The following is a 21,590-nucleotide window of genomic DNA, read 5'->3' as shown; positions in this document are numbered from 1 at the left end:
CGTTAGTTTGAACGCTTGTTGCTAGGAAACAGAAGTAGCAAAAAGAACGTGAACGCTGTTTCTGTCCCTCCCAGCTACTTCCCATTGGTTCAAGTAATCCATCATCGCAATTCCGTAAAGGTTTACTCATTTTCTATTGGACTTTTCCGTTGTCAATTACAATTTGCGTACAGATCTACAGTAAAGTTGTTGGCAACCTTTGTTTATCTGCTGCCTGAAGCATCTCGTTGAATTCACGTTGCAATAATACATTTATTTGGTTCGCCGCAAGAGATGGTATGTAGCTTTGCGTTAACGCTACTATTATATTTATCTTCTCAGTTCGTTAGTTTTCTGTTTTGACGGATTCCACAGACACTAGTCAAATAAGGTCTATAGCTTGCTAACATAACGTTAGCATAGCTTTGGTTTTTGCTACACATCTGTTGTCAACAGCAGCACACATACAGTTTAGCTGCAACATGTTTGCTTGCTTATCTTGTGTATTGTAAGCCAACTATTTAACGTTAGCCAGCTAAGTTAGCAGGTTTGGTTTATTAACGTTCAGTTAGCTTACGTTAAATACGGTACTGTAGTAGTGGAAGGGCAACATATTTTACTAATACATTTTAAATCAAAAAGTCATAGCACATTTTTAGGGCACGGTTAGAATGTAAGTAAAGTCCAGTAGAATAGATTTGTCTTATTTTTAAGTAGCTCTCTAGCGATCATTCATTATCCTAGAAAATGCCTGCAGTACCTACGTTTATCACGATTCTGTTGCTAAGCAAGTCCTACTGCCGGGTGGTCAAACTACAGTAGAACATGATGGTGTTCCAGTCTGTATTCCATGTTATAGAGCGACTTTTCCATAGATAATAGAATATCTATGGATTTGTTAGGAACAGGTTTTTGACATTATGATGTCGACACTGTCGTTATGGTTTTCCATCGGCGGACCCTACATGAAACTCTCATTGCATGATTGACCTTTTACATGGGGTCAATACTACTGGGTAACTATGGCTTTCTGATACCTTTTGAGGTATGCGTCGAAAAACTGTTCATTATAAAAAATGTAACACAATGCAAATTAGTGACATTTGCTGCTTAGAAATAAAAGAAAAAATTATATATATATATATATATATATATATATATATATATATATATATATATATATATATATGTGTATGTATGTATGTATATATATATATGTATGTATGTATATATATATATATATATATATATATATATATATATATATATATATATATATATATATATATATATATATATATGTATGTATATATATGTATATATGTGTGTATATATATATATGTGTGTGTGTGTGTGTGTGTGTGTGTGTGTATATGTATGTATGTATGTATGTATATATATATGTTTGTTTATGTTTTTGTGTATGTCAATTTCTATAAGACTGCGCAATGGTTAGATGTGTGTATTGACAATGGGAATACTTATTTTAAACAGCTTCGGAAGTCATTATTCCCATGCTGTTATCACTTTGAAACAAACCTCTGCACATTGTGTTGAATCAGTAGTGCATTGGATTTCCTGTTTCTTTATTCCCATCACGCAATACTGTGGAATGCAGAATTCGATTTTTCATCAGACATAACGAAATCTATATTAATTAAGCCCTACTTTTGACTAATCTATTCATGAAACATTTTCTTTACTATTCTTGAGTCTTGACGATTCTTGACATGTGCTTCCTGGTGTGTTTTGGCAAACTGGAGTATCCCTTTAGAGGAGATTGGGTCTCAATATGTCTGACAAAAAACCAAACACTGCATCCCCCATGATTGACTTCATATCAAGGTTAAGCATGGTGTTGTACTTTGCTGGTCATCCGGCAGTGAGATGAAGCAGAAGCGCACATGAAAAGCTAAAAAAAATAATAATAAAAAATGGCCTAGTCAATGTTCTGTCCTAAACCAAATGTACACTACTGTTCAAAAGCTTGGGTTCACTCATAAATTTCATTTTTGAATGAAAAGCAAATTGTTTGTCTTAATACAACATCAAATTGATCAGAAATACAGTTTAGACACTGGCACTTACAGTCACACCACGCATAGTTTGTCATGTTTCTTGTTTTGCCTGTTCTTATGTTCAGTCAAACATAAACTGGATTCCTCTGTTCCTGTCTTCCTGTATTTAACAAGCCACCATCACAGTAGTGTCTGTTGGAGAAATGCATTTTTCTGTGAGGAGGATGGTCTGTTGAGTGTGTATCAATCTATCAATTTATTTCATAGAGCCATTTTAACTGTAGTAGTTATCACAAAGTACCTGTACCGACACCCAGCTGAAAATCTCAAAGAGCAAGCAACAACAAGAAATTGATTCATGGTGGCTAGGTATAAAAAAAAAAACATTATGCTTGGAACTCAAAACCCAGGAAGAAACCTAGACACCAGCTGGACTCTGAGGAGTGTCCTGTTCTGACTGTGCCAAGAAAAGATTATAAGAGTACATAAAAACAATGGCTAGCTGACTACAGTCAAATGCATGTTATACTGTCTGTAGCTTTAAACTGTTGTCTCATTACCATACAGGCTTCAGGCTACCGAAAACCCAACACCACTTCCAGCCAGCGGAAGAAGACAGGTCCTAAACCAGACCTGACCGAGGAACAAAAGCAGGAGATCAGAGAAGCTTTTGACTTGTTTGATACAGATGGCTCTGGCACAATTGATGTGAAGGAACTCAAGGTAGGTGATACCATAAATATGACACGGTAGGTGATACCATAGATATGACACGGTAGGTGATACCATATATATGACACGGTAGGTGATACCATAGATATGACAAGGGAGGTTATACCATAGATATGACATGGTAGGTTATACCATAGATATGACAAGGGAGGTTATACCATAGATATGACATGGTAGGTTATACCATAGATATGACAAGGGAGGTTATACCATAGATATGCAATGGTAGGTTATACCATAGATGTGACATGGTAGGTTATACCATAGATATGACAAGGGAGGTTATACCATAGATATGACAAGGGAGTTTATACTATAGATATGACAAGGGAGGTTATACCATAGATATGACAAGGGAGGTTATACCATAGATGTGACATGGGAGGTTATACCATAGATGTGACATGGGAGGTTATACCATAGATGTGACATGGGAGGTTATACCATAGATGTGACATGGGAGGTTATACCATAGATGTAACATGGGAGGTTATACCATAGATGTGACATGGGAGGTTATACCATAGAACGTCATCAACACTGCACTCGAATGGTGCTCGTGATTCCATTCAGTGTTTTAGAATATGTTTATTTTTCTTCCAGAAAGTACTTGTTTTGAATTCAAACAATTTACATAGTATTCTGACTGCTCCAGGTTGCCATGCGCGCCCTTGGGTTTGAACCAAAGAAAGAAGAGATCAAGAAGATGATTGCAGACATTGACAAGGAGGGCTCTGGGACTATTGATTTTAATGACTTCCTCAGTATGATGACACAGAAAATGGTACGTTCTTTCTTAGTCAAGAAAATATTTAACCCTTTGGAAATCTTTGGTTGGAATATGTCTCCTGTTTAAACATTTCTATTTTCCATTTTTGTCACTTAGAGTGAAAAAGACTCAAAAGAAGAAATCTTGAAGGCTTTTCGGTTATTTGATGACGATGGGACAGGCAAAATTTCCTTCAAAAATCTCAAAAGAGTTGCCAAGGAGCTGGGTGAAAACCTCACAGATGAGGAATTGCAGGTACCTGGTAATACCTTGAGAAAGTTGACATTCTTTTGCACATCATTTTCAAAGCAGCAGTCCTGACTGAAAGCAATGTATCTTTTGAAGGAAATGATCGACGAAGCGGACCGCGATGGAGATGGAGAGGTAAACGAGCAGGAGTTTCTGAGGATAATGAAGAAGACCAGTCTGTATTAAATGTCATAGTTATACCACTGAACGATTATTTACCACTGCTGGAACAGTCCATGTACTCGGAGATAACCTTTTGCATTTTTTTTTAAGGTAGTATTTAGTGGCTTTTTATATGGGTTGTAAATTATTTTAGTAGATCTATACAGTGATTTTGTATGATATGAAAATAATAAAATATATTTAGTAGAACTAATAAATGTCAATTAAATCATATCTGTTATTCTCATTACCAATTAATTAAATTTTTAATGTACAGTATACAGGTATTCACATTACATTTTATGTATCACATACTACAGTGCTTACTGTGTAGAATTTGCCCATCAACTTGCCACTTCTGTATATCACCTTTGGCTGTTTAGTTCCCTCTTGTGGCACATAAAATGAAGTGCAATAATAACTGCAACTACAATACAGTATCGAAAGTATTCAGACCCTTTCACTTTTTACACATTTTGTTACATTACAGCCTAACAGATGTAACTGTTTGTTGTTATTAATTTGCAAACAATTCTGAAAACCTGCTTTTGACAAGGAAAAATATAAGTTTTAGAATAAGAATGTACATAAAATGTAAAGAAAGTCAAAGGGCCTGAATACTTTCCAAATACATTATATGTTGTATATATGGTGCCTTTGGGAAATATTCAGACCCCTCTTTCTTTACATTTTGTTGTGTTTTGGACTTATAATTGATTACATTTATTTATTTTTGGTATTACTCTGAACACAATTTCCCCTACTGAGAAAGTTGTCTGGAGCATTTTTAAGTTGTTTGTGCCTATTCTGTAAATAAGTATTCAGACCCTTTTCATTAGCTCTAAATTGAGCTCAGCACTGGCGTATCATGTAAAATACAAAGTAATGTCATGATTGAGGCAAGGCACGTTCTCCCCACCCACAATGAGCCCACCCGTGCCCCCTGCACCCCCGGTAGTTACGCCAGGGGCTCGGAAGCCTCCTGTTTCCATCATCGAGGGGTTTCTAGAAGTTGACTGTAGGTGATCTTTGGCAAATTCAATTGATTGGGTATAATTTAGAAAAAGTGTCTAGGTGAGTGCCAAACTCCACAGTTCATATAAAAGCAATCCAAGGATTCCATAGCTCCTTATATCTCCTTATATCTAAGAGGGAACAGTGCTGAGGCCTGAAGCATTTACAGGTCCCTGGAGGACAATGGGCTACATCACTGTGAAATTAGAGAAGTTTGGAACCACAAAGACGTCTGTGTCTTTGGAACTGAGCAAGACTACTCTTGGTCAGGGTGGAGACCAACAGCCTAATGGTTTGAGTTACTCTGCAGATGTTTGTGAGAACCTGCCAGAAGGACAGCCATATCTGAGGTATTCCATCAGTCAGGACTTCATGGTAGAGGGTTGGATGGAAGCCACTGCATAGTAAAAGGCACTTGACATGAACTGAATTGAATTGCCTGGCCTGAATGCCAAGTGCAACGTCTGGCGAGACTTGACCTCCGGTGCTGTGAAAACTTGTTGTGAAAGATGTTGCCATGACATGGGCACAATTACCTTACTACTGACCTCAATTTGTGAAGCATGGAAGTTGCTGTACATATTCTGGAGGATACCCCAATCTGTTGACGGATCATTGGTCAGACTGTGAATCTGAAGGAAAATGACGATGAAAGAGCGTTCTACAGAAATGACAGATAAAGTAATACAAATTCATAGATAAGTAAAGCAATACTGTTACATGGAAACACATCTACATCTCCCTTTAAGGTTTAATAAATACAAATGGCATGTACCTATTCACATTGGAACTCAAGACTAAGATAATTATTAAAACAACCAATAGCCCAGTTTGAAAGCCATATGTTTGGAGATATCTGCATTAATGGGTTATGGCCTTTTGGGAAGGGTTGCCAGATTTTATTGCCAGATATTGTTTCTAACAACCTTATCTGTAAATTGACATCTGGCAATACCGCTGTCGTGTCAAATGCCTTGGACCAGGGCTGCTCAATTCTGTTCCCGGAGAGCTACCCTGTACATTTTCTCTCCAACTCTAATTTTGACCACCTGATTCTAATAATGAGCTGGATGAAAAGCTATGTCAGGCTAGTCACAACTGGGGTTGGTGAGAAAACCTACCGTATTATAGATCTCCACATCCAGGATGGAGCAGCCCTGCTTTAGATGAATCAACAAACGAAGACTCAGAATTGTTCAGGAAGTTTCATAAGACTTGGATTCTAATCGTCTGGATGAGCATGGATTTAACAGTATTAGTTTATTGCAATCCGTTTTGACACCATGGCGCCTGCTTATCCTAAATACACGTCATGGAAATGTTAACATTTACTTGCATGAAAGAATAACATAGACATTGTAGATGTGAAGTGAAACAACATTTGTTCTTCAAATATATATTTTTTTCTTGACATTTATTAGATGAGAATATGTAAAATTTTTAAGACAATATTTACTGAAAGAGCAATGGACTGCAGCTTGACCACCCTACACCACTGACACGATTCAGAGCTGGGTGGACCTGCTTCCTCTGGAAAGTATCAAATAAAATTAACTTCACTGTAATTAATTGGCTGATCCCCCCTGATAACCTGGTTGGAGTCATGTGGGACCTGCCCATGAAGTGCAAAGCCCAGCTACGTTGACTACATTACGACAGCAAATGCCTTGACTGTGTTCCGTCCCAAGTACTCCATCCATCTATATACCATAATAAAGTAAAACAACATCTTTATGATTCAGGTTAGTTAGATTAGTTAGATGTGTCAGTTGGCAGGCAAAGTGTTCTCAACATGCAGTCTCACATCAGTCACAGTCCATATCAAAATAAGATTCAGACAAGCAGGGCAGGGGGATGTATGATTGGATTGTTTAAATGGGTTAGTATAGCTTTTTTGTCTCCTTATCATTTTAGTGAGTATTCTAATGCATATTGAAATACAATTTAACATTTAAAATATATCATTTGACACATGCTTCATTAACAAAAGATGCCAACTAACCGTGAAATGCTTACATATGAGATCTTTCTCCCCCATAAAAAAAAGTCTTAGAATACAATGAAGTCAATGAATAAATCCCATGGGGAAAAAAGTATTTTAAAAAGGAAACATTTTTTTTATGGAAAGTTTAATATAACCACACTATTCAAAACCAGTCAGTATGTTTTAAAGATTGAATGCCTTTTCTAGCTTAAAGAATAATAACTATAATAAAAAAATTATGTTAATGAATAAACCTAGAGTGACATGCTACACAAGCACCAGTTATAATAAATCTAGAGTTGTGCTTAACCTTTTGGCAAGCGCATTTAATAATCATCCATTCCCTTTTCAGAGAAAGGAGATTGAGGGTTGAAAGTTGCAGTTTCTCAATAACAAGCAAACTAACATTGCCCAGAAATGTTAAGTGAAAGGAAAAGAGAGAGGCCATCAGCACAGCAAAAGCAGAAGATGAAGAAAAGTAACCATATTTATCATGAGGCAGACACAATTATACTGTCAGAATGCCAGGTAAATGACAAAATGTGGAAGAAGATTTTGTAAAAGGCTGAGAAAGAGAACAGGGTATTTATTGGAATGGATTTTGAACGTCCCCGCAGATCACAGAACAGCTTAGGGTAGTTACTATGAATTAGAAAGAGCCCACCACATAGATCTGATATATTTTGCGCTAACAGATAAACACTGGACACGTGCTTCTTCTTAATCCGATACATTCTTTTTCACAGCAGGCATTTCCTTTATAAGAAAAAACAAAAGTGTTAAAAAACAGTTACAGATGACTGCACACATTGCATGGAAATCCATCATTGCAGCTGTTGATCACCTTGGTTGTGTTGTTGAAAACATTTAAAAGAAATGAATCAATATACATAGCACATAATGCCAAGCACTATTACATGCGGTTTAGTGCATTGAGAAATAATTAAGGAAATTAACTTAGCCTTTACGTCTAAACATAATGCATGAACTTAAAAAACAACTCTAATCCTAACACTAATTATACATTTTATCCTAAACATAAGCTGAAAATGCACACTTTCCCTAGTGAAGACTGCTAATAAACCTTGAGGGGACCTTTTTCTCAGGTTTTGCTGTAGAAATAGAAATAGTTACTATTTGTATTTGTTCATTGACTACTGATCAGATGCATTACTAAAGTCTGATGTGTGCAAAAAAAATAATTGGGCTGACACATTGTGCTTTTCATACTGAGTTTACAGCTCTTGGACAGATAAATATATGTAAAGACGACCTTCAATGAATTGCTTCCAACCAACACGGTACTGCAGTTTCTTCCAGCCCATAAAGACGGTTCAGGTTAATAAAACAATCTAACTGTGTAACTGTCTAACTATCTTGTTTTAAAATAGTAAACTATGCTTCAACACAAACCGCCACTGTCTGAAAGTGTTATGACTAAGTCAATCTCGGTTAACTCAAATCATGGGCAAAATAAATGACTGGGTTAAATGTAAGATGAGTAACTGTCAGTAAAAGTTATCACTTGGTGAGTCAGTAACCAACTGACTCTTTCGGTCAGGTTTATTCTGTCGATGTCTGCTTCCTCATTGACCGCATAATGTACACTGCCTTACATATTAATTTGGACAGTTAAGCTAAAACATGTTGTTGATCTGTTTCATCATTTGCATTTTTGCTAATGGTGTTAATGGTAAATGTTTATTGTCTCATTTGGGAATAACCTCTGATGTAGATGCTACCATGATTATGGCTAATCATTAATGATTCAATTATCATTTAACAGATGCTCATATCAAGAGAAACTTACAGTAGTGAATGTATCGGCCCGAAGGGAATCCAACCCACAACACTGGCAATGCAAGCACTATCAATTGAGCTACACAAGAGCTAAGTTAACCACTGAAAAAATGTTGTTAGAAAGAGATCAAGTTAACATTAAAAATAATAAGGGACGTTAGCATTTTTGAGGGATGATGATTATTCCCAATTTATACATGGTGGCATCTCTATACTGTAAATATAGAAGTGTTTATAATATCACTATATAAATATCCATAAATTGACTGCAATGTGAATGTATGATTAAACTTTCTTCACCCAGTTTTTCTCCCCTCCACAAATGTTGTGATTTCCAATTCACTATAATGGCCTTGCTTCTTCTCAGCAACTGCCAATGATTTCGGTAGATTCAAAGATTGAGACGTGTGCTCTGACAAACATCTTGCCTGCTGCTGTGCGTCTTTTACGCAGCTCGCCATGCTAGGAAGTATTTTTTTGGAATTTACATGCCTGGAGGAGAGCGCGTACTTTGGCGTACAACCATGATTAAGCTTGAAGATGACCAACCTGCCACAAGGAGTCACTAGACTGCAACAAGGTAGGGCAAGCTTTTTCAACATCCACACCACCAACCCCAGGATTTCAATTGACCATTTGTTTTTTTTTGGTCAAAACTCAACCCCACAAAAATAAAATGTCAAACATTTTTATATATAATAATTATATATAATATTTAACTACAATATTAATGGTTGACTACTTAAAAATATGTAATTTGTCCAAACCCTTAAAATGGGTGAACAGCATACAGTACATAATTCTTCAATGTCAAACATGCAAAACTCATTCACTGCTGTAAAAAAAGTGTTTTGACCATTGACCGCTAGTTTCAGGTCCTTCCAAAACATTTGTTAGGTTTAGGTCAAGACTCACCAAGACCTCTTTTTTCTGTGGTTAAATTGGTCGAGGGTGTAGATTTTTTGGGCAGTGTGGGTCCTGTTGTGTCTTGCAAGAAACAAACACTACTCAATAAAGATTGAGCATGGTGGTGGAGGTGTTGTGTTTTGAGGATACTTTTCTAGCTTAGAGAATAGTATTAAGAATAGTATTAAGAATCTAAAATAAACCAGTCAGAAAACATTGTGAAAAAAACCTTAGACTTACTAAAACTAATTGCTGTCATTAAAAACAAGAAGATTATTGGCGAGCAGAGCAATTAAAATCAGCCTGCAAATGAAACATTTGTCCTCATGTCACTGATAATGGCCTCAGCAAAATGAATTTTGAACTTTACAGAAACATATTGTCTGCCGACGTACAAGCAAATGTCTCTAACGACACCAAACATTTTGTCTATTGAGTTTTTATGGTCCCATGTTTAAAGTTCTTGTGTTCTAGGGTGGTCTAGTAGTATAAGCAACTGCCGCCCATGCAAATGCACTGCTGCATCGTGTTTTCAAGCAAAAAACTCTATATTTTAAGTAGTGAAGATACCTGGCTTCTGGTGGGATCTATTGGTCCCTGATGTCAAGCAGTTATTTTATGCAAAGAATATGCAACCACATCCGAAACCTGTGCTTAATTTGGACTTCATATTAATCCGTCCCAATACTTTTGAGGCATTGAAATACGAGGACTTTGTATAATGATTGTTGTCGTTTCTAAACGGTGAAACCAATATGTCCACAAATACCCTCAAGTAAAAGCTTAGAATCTACACTTCAATCTCCCAAGTCGCACTGTAAATACAAGTATGGAAAAACTGAAAAAAGTGGTGCAAGATGATAAGGCATGAAGATAAAGCACGTAGAAGTCTAAGAAAATTAACCATTACGCGCTACCTTAATAAACAGGATATAATGCTGACGTATTTTTCCAGGCCTCGTAGAACTACATTATTTTGGGGATACTTGTTATCGTGAATCTTCTGATAACCTTCTGAGAGTGAGAGTTGGACGGAAAGTATGAATCAAAACAAAATCTGCTTTGACGGAATTGCATTAGTGCATTTAAAAAAACAGTATACGCGAGGAAATAAGCCTAGAATGTAATGCTGTTCGTAATAACATGTAGTAGCAAGTAACAGAAATCCATTGCAAACCAGTAGAGAATATCACATTTTAGGAATAGGCCAGTGAGTCAAATGTGTCAGTACACTTTCTCAACTTGACCAAGGTGAGATTAAGAAAGGAACCATTCCTGACTGGTGTTAGGTGAACAGTCAGCATGCCTTCAGAAATATTTTGTTACATTTACAAATATCCTGCTGGTGGAGAGATGTAGGCCAACCCGTTGCTAGTACACATTAGTTGGTTCATGTCTCGAAGGCAGTCTTTCAACAGCTCTGACTGTAGCCCCCCATAGAACGTTATTCCCCTATTCTTGAATTCTTCAGATCACTTGTCATCGGTAGTTGAAATACTCCCACATGTTGCTGCTTTTGCTACCTTCCCATAAACCAACCAATTTCCAAAGCAACTAATGCCCTTTAATCTTTGCTTGTAAAACAGAATAGCTGCTGACTCCAAAGGTCAAATATACCTTATTGTTATGAATATTCAGAAGGTTTCATTATTTAAACAGCAATCTAAGCATAATCTAAAGACATTGTAACAGGTCTTGGTAAAGTTAAACAAAGGATGGTTAATGGTATGTACACATCTAGTATTGAACTTGTCTGTTCTTTTGCAACATTTACAGCTGAATTTAGTAATTAAATAGAATGTACTGAATTCCTGAAGGTCCTCAGATCCTTTAACTGTGACTTGCATTGGTGATGTATCAATATTAAAACATTTTTAATGTATATATCAAATTGCTTTTGCAAGTGGTGGTGCAATTATAACAAATATTATTAATATTCAATTTAAATCAATTCATGTAAATTTAGTACCATTTTGTTTGTCTGACTAAAGAATAAAACGTTATGTGACATTTTACAGATCAATTAAGCATTGTGAGATCTGTGCGGTTCTATAAGCCTACGTACGTGTCATTTATGAATGTTCAATGTAGGGGTTACATTAGTAACTGCATGACACTCAGGCCAACACAAATGTATGGAAAATACAACATTCCAAATAAAACATTACATGCATTTCTTCTCAATAACGTATAGAAAATGTAACATTCAAAATATTACATTTCATATTGTCCAACATTCCATTGGTTCCAGTCGAACAAGTTATTTCTACATACTCAATTCAGGATGTTTGTTTCAGTTAAATCAATACAAATACCTAAAGTGAGTTGCTGCCTTATAGTTTGATGTTAGTGAAGTGAGCCTTTCTGTATTTACCTATTATCTGAATAAATGTCTGTTCTTGACTGGTATTTCACACAGATGAACACTGCTGAACCAAACTATTGTTACTTTTTTTTATGTTGAGGACCAAAAGAGGCGATCCCCCACCCACGACATTTGTTCATCCTGTATACTTACGGTAATATTGCCCATTTGTTTTCTTATTTTTTTTTTCTCATTTTGATTCATCCCGAAAGCAGGAACACCTGACCAAATTTAACCAACACAGTTCCAGACAGTCCTGTTTGATTCAACCGCGTCTTAAAGACTGCAATCATGTTTTCTCTTTTCAGAATATTCATAGCAAAACAAACAAACAAACATGACCCATCATCTTGGCTACATGCCCAGTGTATAGTGTTTATGTCAGGTCTTCAGGAAATGCTAATCAACACTTCACAGAGAGGATGCCGCACTGTAGGAAATGTAAATACTGTAGGTGTGAGTATAAGTACATCTGTCTCAAGTGTTTATATTTCGTGATTGGGTGTTATTTGTATCATGAAACAGCCTGTGTTTGTCCAATGATGACATGATTAGAACAAAAATAAGTATAACAAGATATCTGACATTTTGGTAACATTTAAATGTATGTACTTTAGCAGACCCTCTTCTCCAGAGAAACTAACAGTAAGTAATTACATTTTTATATGTGTAGGTACCCGAGTGGGAATCAAAACCACAACCCTGGCTTTGCTAGTACCAATGCTCTACCAACTAAACTACATACACTACCATTCAAAAGTTTGGGGTCACGTAGAAATGTCCTTGTTTTCCATGAAAACACGAAATAAGTTTGAATGGGAACTATAGCAAAATTAATAGGAAATATAGACATTGACAAGGTTAGAAATAATTAAATTGTGTCCTTCACACTTTGCTTTTGTCAAAAAATCCTCCATTTGCAGCCAATACAGCCTTGCAGACCTTTGGCATTCTAGTTGTCAATTTGTTGAGGTAATCCGAAGAGATTTCACCCCATGCTTCCTGGAGCTCCTCCCGCGAGGTTGGATTGGCTTGATGGGCACTTCTTACGTACCACACGGTCAAGCTGCTCCCACAACAGCTCAATAGGGTTGGGATCCGGTGACAAAGCTGTCCACTCCATTACAGACAGAATAACAGAATATCCCTAAATAGTTCTTGGATAGTTTGGAGCTATGCTTTGGATCATTGCCCAGTTGTAGGAGGAAATTGGCTGCAATCAAGCGCAGTCAACATGGTATTGCATGGTGTTGCAAAAGTAAAAGCCTTCAATATCCCTTTTGCACTGTACAAATCTCCCACTTTATCACCATCAAAGCACCCGCCAGACCATCACACTGCCTCCATTATGCTTGACAGGTGGTGTCAAGCACTCCTTCAGCATCTTTTCATGTCTCACGAATGTTCTTTGTGATCCGAACACCACAAATGTATCTTCCTCTGTCCAGTGTCTGTGTTATTTTGCCCATCTTAAGCTTTTACTTTCATTGGCCAGTCTGAGATATGGCTTTGTCTTTGCAACGCTGCCTACCAAGTCAGCATCCCAAAGTCGCCTTTCACTGTTGACACTGAGACTGGTGTTTTGTGGGTACTATTTAACGAAGCTGCCAGTTGAGGACCTGTGAGGCGTCTGTTTCTCAAACTAGACATTCATTGTATTTCTCCTCTTTCTATTCTTATTAGAGGCAGTTTGCGCTGTTCTGTGAAGGGAGTAGTACACGGCATTGTGCGAGATCTTCTGTTTCTTCGCAGTTCCTCACATGAAATAGCCTTCATTTCTCAGAACATGAATAGACTGATGAGTTTCAGAAGAAAGGTCTTTGTTTCTGGACATTTTGAGCCTGTAATTGAACTCACAATTGATGATGATCCAGATACTCAACTAGTATAAAGGAGTTCAATTTTATTGCTTCTTTAATCAGCGCAACAGTTTTCAGCTGAGCTAACATGATTACAAAAGGGTTTTCTAATGATCGATAAGCCTTTTGAAATGATCAAATTGGATTATCAAATACAATGTGCCATTGGAACACAGGAGTGATAGTTGCTGATAATGTGCCTCTGTATGCCTATGTAGATATTACTTTACAAATTATGCCATTTCCAGCTACAATAGTCATTTACATCATTAACAATGTCTACACTGTATTTCTGTTCAATTTCATGTAATTTTAATGAACAAAATATTTGTTTTTCTTTTGAAAACAAGGACATTTCTAAGTGACCCCAAATATTTGGACGGTAGTGTATATACTGCATATATTAATTACTCATCCAGAAATAAGATAGAACAATGTTGCTAGTTTCCTGTTGTAGGGTACTGTCACTTTAACAATGATATGATACATATTAGTACATATACTTGAGAATGTAATAAGAATGAAGGCATTCTCTTTAAATAAATGTCTGAACTTTTGTATTGAAATTGGAATAACTGAATCATTCTGTTTAAAGTAACCCCCCATGGAACGTATAGTCCTATTGTCATGCATGCAACTGACATAAAAAGCAACTGCAATAAATTGCATTGATTTAAACTTAGAATGTATTATGATGTTTTGTATTGACTGATTTAATTTCACAAGAATAAAATAACCTGCTTAAGTGTGTATTGTGGTCTGACGCAAAACAAACTGACGCTACGATCTATGAAAAAAAAAATGATGTAGACTTGCTGGCTGTATCAGGAATAAAAAGTGACTCTCTTAATGAAAGGGAATATAAATTGAACACCGTTTGTGGCATTTCTGGAACAAATCACATCAGGGTGCACAGGATATCATTTTCTATCTTTGTTCATTAGTAGATTGAGGCATATGATCTGTCTGTGTTACCAAACAATAATTATGTAGAGCTATTATTAACTAATAACCTACCTAAATAATTCTGATTCCATAATTTGTATGACCTAATATGTCTATACCACAACATCTGTCTAGGACAAGCGTGCTCCAATTGATGGCATGATTTGTGCATTGTTATATACGTGTTCCGGGTTTACAAATAGTTATGTTTAAAATAACCATGTGATCCTGGTAATAGGACTTCAATTATTGTGTAGACGCCTGGAAGCAGGAATGTTAAATTTGTTGCAGACATATTGTGCTCATACACTTACTATAGACTATTAGGCCACATCGAAGAACCATTTTACCAAGTACCATGTATTCTCTACATTATAAAGTAATCCCCTTTATTTGCCATATTGGAATAAAGATATTAAAATAAAAATGTAGGGTTCACTGATTAAACATGAAACTAAGAATAACATACTGAATAGTCAAGATATAGGTTCAGATAAACATCAGCCTCTAACAGTCTGGCAGCTCGTAAAGAAATGCGCGTTTATCATTTGATGGTGCTATTAATACAATTACGTGTCACATCTATAGCACCAACTACATCTGGTGTACACTATGGAGTCGGCTTTGTTTCTTTGTAGCTGGCGAATATCAAAAGGAAACCAAATGATTTGTCAGACGATATGGGGGATGGCATTTATTGTTTGACGCAATATTCAACTGAAAGATAACTGAAATAGACGTGGTTCGACTACTATGATCATAATACCCTCACGATTAAGGCGATACCTTGTTAAAAGCTCAGTGTCGATAAATATTTCTAAAACGTCGACCTGATTTACGAGGCAGATTCCCTTTTAGGATGGTCTGTGATTTGGTCGTAATGACTTAAGAGTCCTCGTGACTACTCCTCACTTTTCACAGATAGGAGCTGTTAGACCAAAACTTTCCTAAAATTCCTAAAGTTAGGCCTGAGACGGCCATTGTTTTTAAGAGTTTCTCCCAAATCAGCAAGTTGGGAGCTACCTTTCGCCTTAAGATATTTTCTGAAAACAGCAACAGATAGTCCAGTCTAACCTAAAAACGCAATGAAGCGTGCAAGCACACTTGCGGCCTTGAGTGCTGTTAAAAATCTCCAATACTTTATGACTTGTCTTGCTATTTAAAGGAAACTCAAAACTCCCCGATAGCAACAAGGGTACAACATCACATCCTCTCGACCAAGGTGCAGCAAAGGATCAGCACATACACTAATACGTAATTCCTCTTCTCGCTGGTTTTGCACTTAAGCCCCCACTCTGCATCCCATCTCGGTCGTCGTTTATGAAGAAGGTCCAGTTGTGCTGGTGACGAAAAACACACTAATTCACCGGTTTAATGAACCAGACGCCACTTCACGTCTTCCTCTACAGACCTTTATTACATTACACATTCTTAATTTACAGCTTGAGTATATTGATGTGTCCAGGTGTAAGTGAACTATCCCTATACGTTTGTATTGATTTACCACAAATTAATTGTGTTCGTTTTGTTTAAATAAACTTACAAAGAAATTATTTTACAATCAGAGGGTTGTCAGGAAAGTGGTGGTAATATTCCTCAGTGGTCGTTTATTTGTTCTCATCTCAGGGTTAATAACAGAAAATGAAACGATACCTTCTTTGAGCAAGAGCCATACAATTGTATTTTGAATTAGTCATGTGTCAATTCACAGACAAAATCCATCCCACACAATTCGTTTTTATTGCTTCTGCATTCCTTCTAATAAAAATTGCTGAACTAGCACTCCAACGATGATTGTTAAATTGAGCTGTACAGTTTGATTGTCTGCACAGTTGTAATGACATCATGTCTTGCATTGCATTCAACACAGCTGACCTCAAACAACAACTCTCACTTTTTTTTTTTTTTTTTACAATGACAGAATTCCCTTTGACCACCACCCACACAGTCAATACTAAAGGTCACTCGGGCAAATGCAACTCATCACACCAGTTTGTGTTGACATATGACTGGACAGGGAAAGTTCTGATTCATCTCATATCTGTGTAGATGACAACACAAATCTATTCCATGAGCGATAACCCACTCTCAGAATACTAAAGGGACTCCTAGTGATGGAATAGCTAGTCCTAAAAAAACACACCTTACCACAGGTTGATGAGGGGGGGGGGGGTTCTCGAGGGCCTTTCCCTGTTATGGTGACACAATATCTGCTTGTAGGCCCAGCTGCCACACACTGTTTCCTTTATGCTCAAGTAGCAGAGACAAAAAGGGAACAGGGAAGGAGGAGTTTTCTTCTGCATCCGTCACAAGCTCACATCCTCCTTTCAGACGGAAGCTGATAGTGTAGCTTCCCCTCCGTGACAGGATGGAACCCTTGAGGTAACTGAAGAACGCTGACGCTGCAGAAACTGGCTTACGCGCACTTGGATACTCCTCGGACACTCCGTCTCTGACTAACACTGGAGGCTCACATTAAATCATGGGAATGTTTACGCCTCGATGGAGAGTTATTATGTCATTGTTTGGAATAAAACATGTAAGGTGAAACACAGGTTTAATGTAAAATTGAAGTGTACGTAAAATAGAAAATGGCAAATGGTGTAAATAATAAGCACTTCCCGACAATGTTTTTCTTCCACATATTTGTTAAATTTAATATAAATTAAGTGCCAGGAATAATGACATCCTAATTAATGTTTTGATACACACACGGCCTCCACAGATGCTGTGAGTGAGTTCATTAATTGGATTACTTGCTTTTGATTCTCATTGACTTGTGAGTCCGTGAGTCAGATAGCCCACATCAACTAAATGATGCAACAAGAAAACCACTGCGCTGCTGGACTTCAGCCAATGACTTACATCATCAATAGCTTTTACATGACATTATATTACAGCTTGTACATTAAGTCACTAGCCTCCAACAAAGAGCTCTAGTTTGGTCTGAAACTTCACAACTGTTGAATTGATACAGAATTTTACCAACATATTTATCTACATATCTACATATTTATTATGTAAGGGCTACAAGTGTAGAATCTACATTCAAATCAAATCAAACTTTATTTACATAGCATATTTCTTATAAAAAGCATTTCAAGGTGCTTTAACAGGCAAAAGTCAGAATACAAACAGTTAATAAATAATGCTTTGATAAAATGTATGAATTACAGTATAGATACAAATGAAATGAAAAAAATAAGAGGTTAAAACAAAGAGTATAAATTACTACCTAAAATTAATATTAAGAAAAGTTGAAGAAAATCTTTCAAAAAGACAGGCTAAAAAGGTATGTCTTAAGACCCTTTTTAATTTTTTTTATAGTATCTGCATCTTTCAGATAATCTGAGAAGCTGTTCCAAAGGACAGGTCCATAGTGGCTGGAAAAGGCTTGACCAAAAGTTTTGGTTCTGACCCTTGGGACAATCAAAAGACCAATACCAGATGATCTGAGGGACCAACCAGGTCCCTCAAAAACATGGCAGACAAGTACTCCGGTTCAAAGCCTTTAAAAATCTAAAAAAAAAATCAACACAGCAATTTTGTAATCAATTCTACAATTCACAGGCAGGCAATGTAGAGTTTTTAAAATATGTGTATGTGTTCTCTGTTTGGTATTGGTAAGAACGCATGCAGCTGCATTTTGTATTAACTGCTGTTTGCCAATATATTTTTGGGCAAGGCCAGACATCGGAGTTGCAATGGTCGAGTCACCTGGTGATAAATGTATGAATCCGATTCTCAGTGTTCGTCTGGCAGAAAGACTATCTGACCTTCGCTATATTCCCGGAAATAAGCATTTTCCGTCACTTTTTTCATGACGATGGGTCTCGAAGTTCAGATCACAGTCTAAAATCACACCAAGATGTTTTGCCTGATAGGTTGAGTGTAGATTAAGAACATTTATATGAACAGTCAGTTCCTCTCTTTGGACCTTGGCACAAGCAATCAGAACCTCAGTTTTGTCCTTTAATTGCAAAAAGAAATCCATGTCATCCATAAGTTAATATCTGTGATGAATTGAAACAATGTGTCCAAGGGGTTGAAGTCATGAGGGGACACAGTCATGAGGGGACACAGTCATGAGGGGACACAGACATGAGGGGACACAGTCATGAGGGGACACAGTCATGAGGGGACACAGACATGAGGGGACACAGTCATGAGGGGACACAGTCATGAGAGGACACAGTCATGAGGGGACACAGTCATGAGGGGACACAGTCATGAGAGGACACAGTCATGAGGGGACACAGACATGCAAAGCTGTGTGTTGATGCAAGCTGAATTTGGGTTAGTCTTCAGGAGGAATGAACAGCAGGGACTTGGGATGGGTTACAGGTGGAAGTCACCCAAATTTGGTTTCAAGGGTTCCTTTTTGTTTTGATGCAAAAGGATATCCTCCCAGATGAAGGAAATATTGCGGAGTGCCCTTGGGCCTTTGTACTGTCATTGCAGTAGTCCTTGAAATAGGTGTACGTTGTTCCTATATGCTGCGTTTGTGTGGGAGGCTAACCACACACACAAACAACTCTCTGGTGTGTGTGTTTGTGTGTACTCAGGTTATTGTCACCTATGACACCTACTGTCGAGCCAGAGTTCTTCTGATTCAAAGTGAAAACTGGAACTAGCATTGTTCTGCAGTTTCCTGCCCTGTGTGCAGAAAGTGTGTTTTCGTTCACACACTCGCATCCGTGCTCCCCACGCACGCGCCGCTTGACGAAACTAAGAGCTCATGCAGTGGTAGTGGCCAGTGGAAAAGAAAAATTCATTACTCATTGTTCATTCATACTTTCAGCAGTTTTCCAATGTCTTGAACGTGGTTTTCCTGTGTCCTGATGGATAAATATATAGGTACGGCAACACCTGTCCACATCACCAGTAAATGTTTTGAACAGCACACTCTTTGGGTCATTTGTATCCTCGTCTGAGCAGTTTAAGAAAATATGAAGCTGACTGTTTGTGTTTTTCTAGCCATCACCTGTTGCGTTTTGGCGAATAAGGACATGCAGGCGAAAAACAGACAAACGGTCATGGAAGTATTAACGGAATTAAGAAAGCTAAACATAAGTATGGAGGTAAGTAAATTTATGTATTCACGTATGTGTTTTATGTATTCACGTATGCGTGTATGTGTTTTATGTATGCATGTATGTATGTGTTTTATGTGTGCATGTATGCGTGTATGTGTTTTATGTATGCATGTATGCGTTTTATGTATGCATGTATGCGTTTATGTGTTTTATGTATGCATGTATGCGTGTATGTGTTTTATGTATGCATGTATGCGTGTATGGGTTTCATGTATTCACGTATGCGTGTATGTGTTTCATGTATGCATGTATGCATGTATGTGTTTCATGGACTCCTACAAGAAAACACACTCTGTCACAAATGATTATAGCATGTTTCCCATTGTGATGCCTTGCATTTACTGCAGTTTTACATTCACGAAAGGGCTGTAAATGGCCAGAAGCCGGATTAACATCATTGAGCTTGTGTATGAAATTAAGCACCAACACTTTTGTTTTTTCTTCTGTTTTGTAGCACAACGGCATGATGTTGCACACTCCTTCGCTGGACATCGATGTAAGTGATTTCCTATAATCCCCCCTCCCAAAAAAATCCTCTTTATTAGCTTTGCAAACACAGGCATGTCAAGTGTTGACATTACTGTCAGATTATCTACAAACCAGAATTGACCTTTGTCACTGTGGTCACCATTGGTTATGCTCTGTCACCCACTAAACATTGTATTGTAATAGTACCCCAGAAGCAGAGAACGTGCACGTGGTCTTGTTAGGACAGGAAGTAATTGCGCAAAACATTACTGGTGTTTGGTATCTCAGCTACAATGTAGCAAAAAGTCCAGGTACCATTTGTTATTTAAAAAAAAAAAATTTTATACATGTAGTTGTCATTTTGCTAATGCTTAGTTTAAATACTACAGTGTTCTTAAATTATTTGTTTAATAATCTGGTAATTATTATAACTTGGTGTGAACAGTGGTAAGGTAAAGAGCAATGAATATTACTGCGCGAAATTATTTTGTTCAACTACAAAATATTTACCATCAATTACTAGCTTGGGTAAGGTTTCCATGAAATGCATGTGAAAGTGTGTTTTTAACTTAGTTGGTTGAGTGCGTCACAGTGTTAACTTAAGATGATTGTAGTGATTAGAGGCCCAAACCTGTCAAAATCATAATTTCCCCCAAAACAGGTCTATTCAGCCTAAAATAACAGAACTAAAGAAAACACCCTCAAGATAAAAGAGAATTATATTTCCTTCAGTTATTCATTAGGGGCACATATAAAAGGCAATCCAGTTTGGCACTTATTTGCATGAGCTTGCATGTGTTCTGTGCATGATTGAGTCATTGTGAAACTGAGGTCCATGTCTCTAGGAGTTACATTTAGGAGAAATGTGATGAGTAATCAGTCAGTCATGTCTTTGTGGCTTGGCCCAGTGTGATAGTGGCTTAGAAAATGTTTGACTGTATCTTGAAGTGAAGAGCTCACTAGTGTTAAAATGGACCCGAAACATAATTGTTATTTACCTGGTACTTTGTGTGCTGCGGGTTGCTAACTGGCCAAAAGCTGTGGATGTTAAATTATGTGTAAACTGTTCTAACCAGTTTCTAATAGCCATAAAGAACTTCAGGGCTCTTTGGTAAATGGACAATATACAACGGCTATTAGCAGTATCCAGGCACTCTGCATTGTGTCATGCATAAGAACAGCCTCTAGATGTGTTATACTGGTCCCTTACCAGACCTATTTTGGCCATATTGACTAAGTCTAAC

At 37.2% G+C, this 21,590-nt stretch overlaps 1 protein-coding gene across 1 annotated transcript; it reads left to right on the top strand.

The window, feature by feature from the left end:
• Positions 1-165: 165 nt before the first annotated feature.
• cetn4 (centrin 4) lies at positions 166-4,140 on the top strand (the record flags this gene model as incomplete). The annotated part of the gene is given in 5 exon segments (NM_001303812.1): positions 166-276; positions 2,565-2,720; positions 3,385-3,513; positions 3,616-3,753; positions 3,844-4,140. Coding segments are annotated over 5 exon segments (516 nt in total). The 3' UTR covers positions 3,934-4,140.
• Positions 4,141-21,590: the final 17,450 nt, after the last annotated feature.

Source organism: Esox lucius, chromosome 4 (assembly GCF_011004845.1).
Source record: "Esox lucius isolate fEsoLuc1 chromosome 4, fEsoLuc1.pri, whole genome shotgun sequence".
In the NCBI taxonomy this organism is placed as follows: domain Eukaryota; kingdom Metazoa; phylum Chordata; class Actinopteri; order Esociformes; family Esocidae; genus Esox; species Esox lucius.
This window is presented reverse-complemented; position numbering and strand designations above follow the sequence as displayed.